At 41.3% G+C, this 3,470-nt stretch overlaps 1 protein-coding gene across 1 annotated transcript; it reads right to left on the reverse strand.

Annotated features, from left to right (window-relative positions):
* Positions 1–979: 979 nt before the first annotated feature.
* Positions 980–2,192, reverse strand: LOC135670993 (cytosolic sulfotransferase 11-like). Its single transcript, XM_065178814.1, has one exon. The coding sequence runs from the start codon at positions 2,162–2,164 to the stop codon at positions 1,151–1,153; it is 1,014 nt and encodes a 337-aa protein (XP_065034886.1). The 5' UTR covers positions 2,165–2,192; the 3' UTR covers positions 980–1,150.
* Positions 2,193–3,470: the final 1,278 nt, after the last annotated feature.

The following is a 3,470-nucleotide window of genomic DNA, read 5'->3' on the forward strand; positions in this document are numbered from 1 at the left end:
GTCCAGGATTCAGGTCACATCAGTCCTGTTTCTTTTACAGACTTGACAATGAAAGATGATGATGCCTTCAAAGAACTAGCCGGTCTATAAAAGCATGTTTTATTAAAGTTTTTCCTATTAATTTTTGCTTAAGCAGTTAATCGATAATTCAACTTTTGTATTTTAGGGCTCAGTGACAGTAATATCTTTCAATGATATTATGCTATTATGTAATACGGTCACAACTGATAGGAGAAAAGATTTTCCTCCAACCAATACGGTCACAACTGATAGGAGAAAGGATTTCCTCCAACCAAGATTGGTATCAGCACCATCTTGCGAGAATGGTGCGGGGGCATGATAGAAGATAAGATTTCCCTAACTATATGAGGAAAAATCCTTTATTCTATTGAGGAAAATCCTTTCTCCTAATCTATATAAATAGGAGAGGAAACATGTTAATGCATTGAAGCATTTTTCATTTCTTCAATAAAGTTTCTTCACTTCTTCAATGAAACTTCTTAAATAAAACTTCTTCAATAATTGTTCTTATCTTCTATTCTTTTCATCAACAACAAGAGTTAAAAGTTTGTTTCGACATGCAATCATAATTTTGAGTTATGTTATCATTCATGGTTGGTATCAAATCCATCTGCTTCGGCCTCGATGCATGAATATGTCACGCAGAATGAATGTAGGATGTAATGGCTTTCCCGTTTCTGATAGACTTGCCAAGCTTTGCGTATACGATATTTTATAATGCCCTTTTCATAAGGAGATGTTTTGGTTCTACTTAGATTCTTCTTCCAGAACAAATGTAGGATGTAATCTTACACAAAAGAATAATACTTAAAGACTTGCTTGTAGCAATTAAATCTGGCTATGGCTTCTTTGATTCCATCTTACGGCCGCTTCTTCTCTCTCCTGCATTTGAGGAATCTCAAACACGCCATAAATGAAGCACTCATTGAGCACCTTAGATCTGCATGTAAACCTCACCCAACCATTGCCTCTCCAGTAAACGTAGAAGAACGATGAAGACATGTGTTGTCTTGGAGGAGATAAAGAAGCAAAAAAGTCTGGAAATAAGAAAAAGGAAATTAGCTTCATCGATCTTACAACTTCAGATTCAGTCGGATCACACATATATTATTCTTTCGAGATATGTGCCTTAGAACATCAAACCAGAACCAGCAAATTTCTCCTTCGTCATCTCATCCAATCGATCAGCCATCTCGGGCGTGAGATGATTCAGCCAATCCCCCACCACACCGCGTCTGAATAAGAAGCTGTTGTCGACCGTCCAACCCCCCAAGTCCATGGTGCCGCTCCTGTTCACCTCCAAATTGCTTAAGCTATCCATGGCACACAACCGCACGATGCCATCGATCACCCCTTCCTTCTCCTCATCCTCCGAGAAGGGGCAGCCAAGGAACTCCGCCAGCCGCTTCAGCTGAGCTACGGTGTCCTGCAGCAGCTCCTCGTACTTCACGAACAATATATTTTTTGGCCTTTCCAAGTGCGCCTTCCAGTAACCGAGCACATGATCCCAATACGGGCCATAGAAGGAGAAGCCCTTGCAGAAGCTGTCCAAGGCCTTCTCGAGCTGCCATGGCTCCTCGTTGGCCTCCGTCGCTTGCCTGTTTTTGTGGTGCCATAACGATACGAAGTTGTCCTTGGGGTTGCGGCACACGTACACGACTCTGCAGTCGGAGTCCACCACCGACGCCGGTAGGGAATGGAAGGGGATGTGTGTGGAGAAGAGTCGGGGGGGTGGCAGCTTGCTCAGGTCAGGTACTCGGTTGTTGGTGTAGATTTGGAGTTCAAGAAAGGGGATGCACTCGTGGGGATTGCAGGACTCCAAGGCACGTCGGGAGTCGACGCCAGAACCGCGATGTATGGTGGAGAAGACGAGAGCTTTCATCCATGTGGTGCCGGACTTGGGAATGGTGGCGACTAGTACGTCGGTAGGGCGAGCTTTGAAGTATTTTTGGGCGGCCATGGTGCCTATTATGGCCAACGGAAACCCATACCAGCCGCTGTAGCAGTGGATTGGGTTGATATTGCCGGCCTCTACGCTTGGTAGTGCCGACACGAGTTGTGTGAAGTGTTGATAGGTCCGGCGATGGACTTCTTCTTCTTCCTTGGTCCTCGATGGAGAGAGGGATTTGGAAACGTCGGCCATGGAAAACCTGATGTGGCTGATCTACGAATTCCCTGAATCTTAGTCACACATATATGAGAATCAAACATGATATATATTCTTTATTTTAGGTAATTTGAATTAGCGCTCGGAGTCAAAAACATCACGGGTACGTCTTATCCATTATATGTGTGCACGTCGTTTCGTGTGTTTGTGACCACACAAGCATGGCAACGAAAACAGCTCAAAAAAGGAAACATGTAATGGCATAGAGACGATGGACACCCATCGATTACAGTTTAAAAAAGGAAAGAAAACGACAGTACACGAGTCAGCGAAGCAGACATAAGTAAAAATATAAATAGAAATGGTGAATGGATCGAGGGAAATGATGAATCTAGTAACTATCTGATCTCTTGTAAGGACGATGCTGTTATTGTCCTTAGAATCTTGTTTAGTATGGATATAATTATTTGTCCTTAAAACTCATAACTATGACGTAATTGTCATTTCTGGTCCATCCAATGCATCTTTCCGGTAAGGAAAATGTGATAAGAAAACGAGATTTATGATCCATTTTTATTAAAAATAGATTTAAAAATAAAAAGTAAAATTTTAAAAATTAATAATAATAATAATATATTTATTAGAAATATTTTTTGCACTTAGGAGATTCTCACGACTTAGAAGATAAATTTGTCTAATTCTAAGCTATAATCATTTTCAACCCTTGGAAGTCGTTGAATTATTGGATCCTATGGATGAGATCCAATAAGTATCAATCAATAAGAAATTATTACGTAGAGACCCACTAATCTAAGAGGCTTGGGTAGTTTGATGAAGATCTAGTGCCCCCAATATAGTAAGATCCATTAGGATAAGTTAATAGGAGGCATCTATAAATAAGATGGAACTAAAGGGCCATGGGCTAGAATTTTTTTGACTGCCTCCTCCTATTCTCCTCTCTCCCTCTCCTACTCGTACTATAGTCCTTATTTGGGGTATGTGGATAACAAGAAGGGGTGCGAGTTAGGAAGAGATTTGGGCAACGATTTGAGGAGCATCTTCATAGCCCCTACCATATGGATCATCACTAAAGAGAAGGATAATTTGTTACGAAAAGAGTCGGTACAAATGGGGGGGGGGGGGGGGGGGGTGAATTAGTGCAGCGGTAAAAATTACGTCGGTTCAAAACTTAATTGCGATTAAATCTGTTTTCGACGAAAAACCGTTTCGTAAAGGTAATAACTTTGAAAGTGCACGGAAGAGCATAGTGGATGTAAAGCAAGAAAAGTGGTTTGCAGTTAAAGTAAATTAGTCAAGAGAAATGCAAACCAGATTTTTATAG

This window comes from Musa acuminata, unplaced genomic scaffold, assembly GCF_036884655.1.
Source record: "Musa acuminata AAA Group cultivar baxijiao unplaced genomic scaffold, Cavendish_Baxijiao_AAA HiC_scaffold_1137, whole genome shotgun sequence".
Taxonomy (NCBI): domain Eukaryota; kingdom Viridiplantae; phylum Streptophyta; class Magnoliopsida; order Zingiberales; family Musaceae; genus Musa; species Musa acuminata.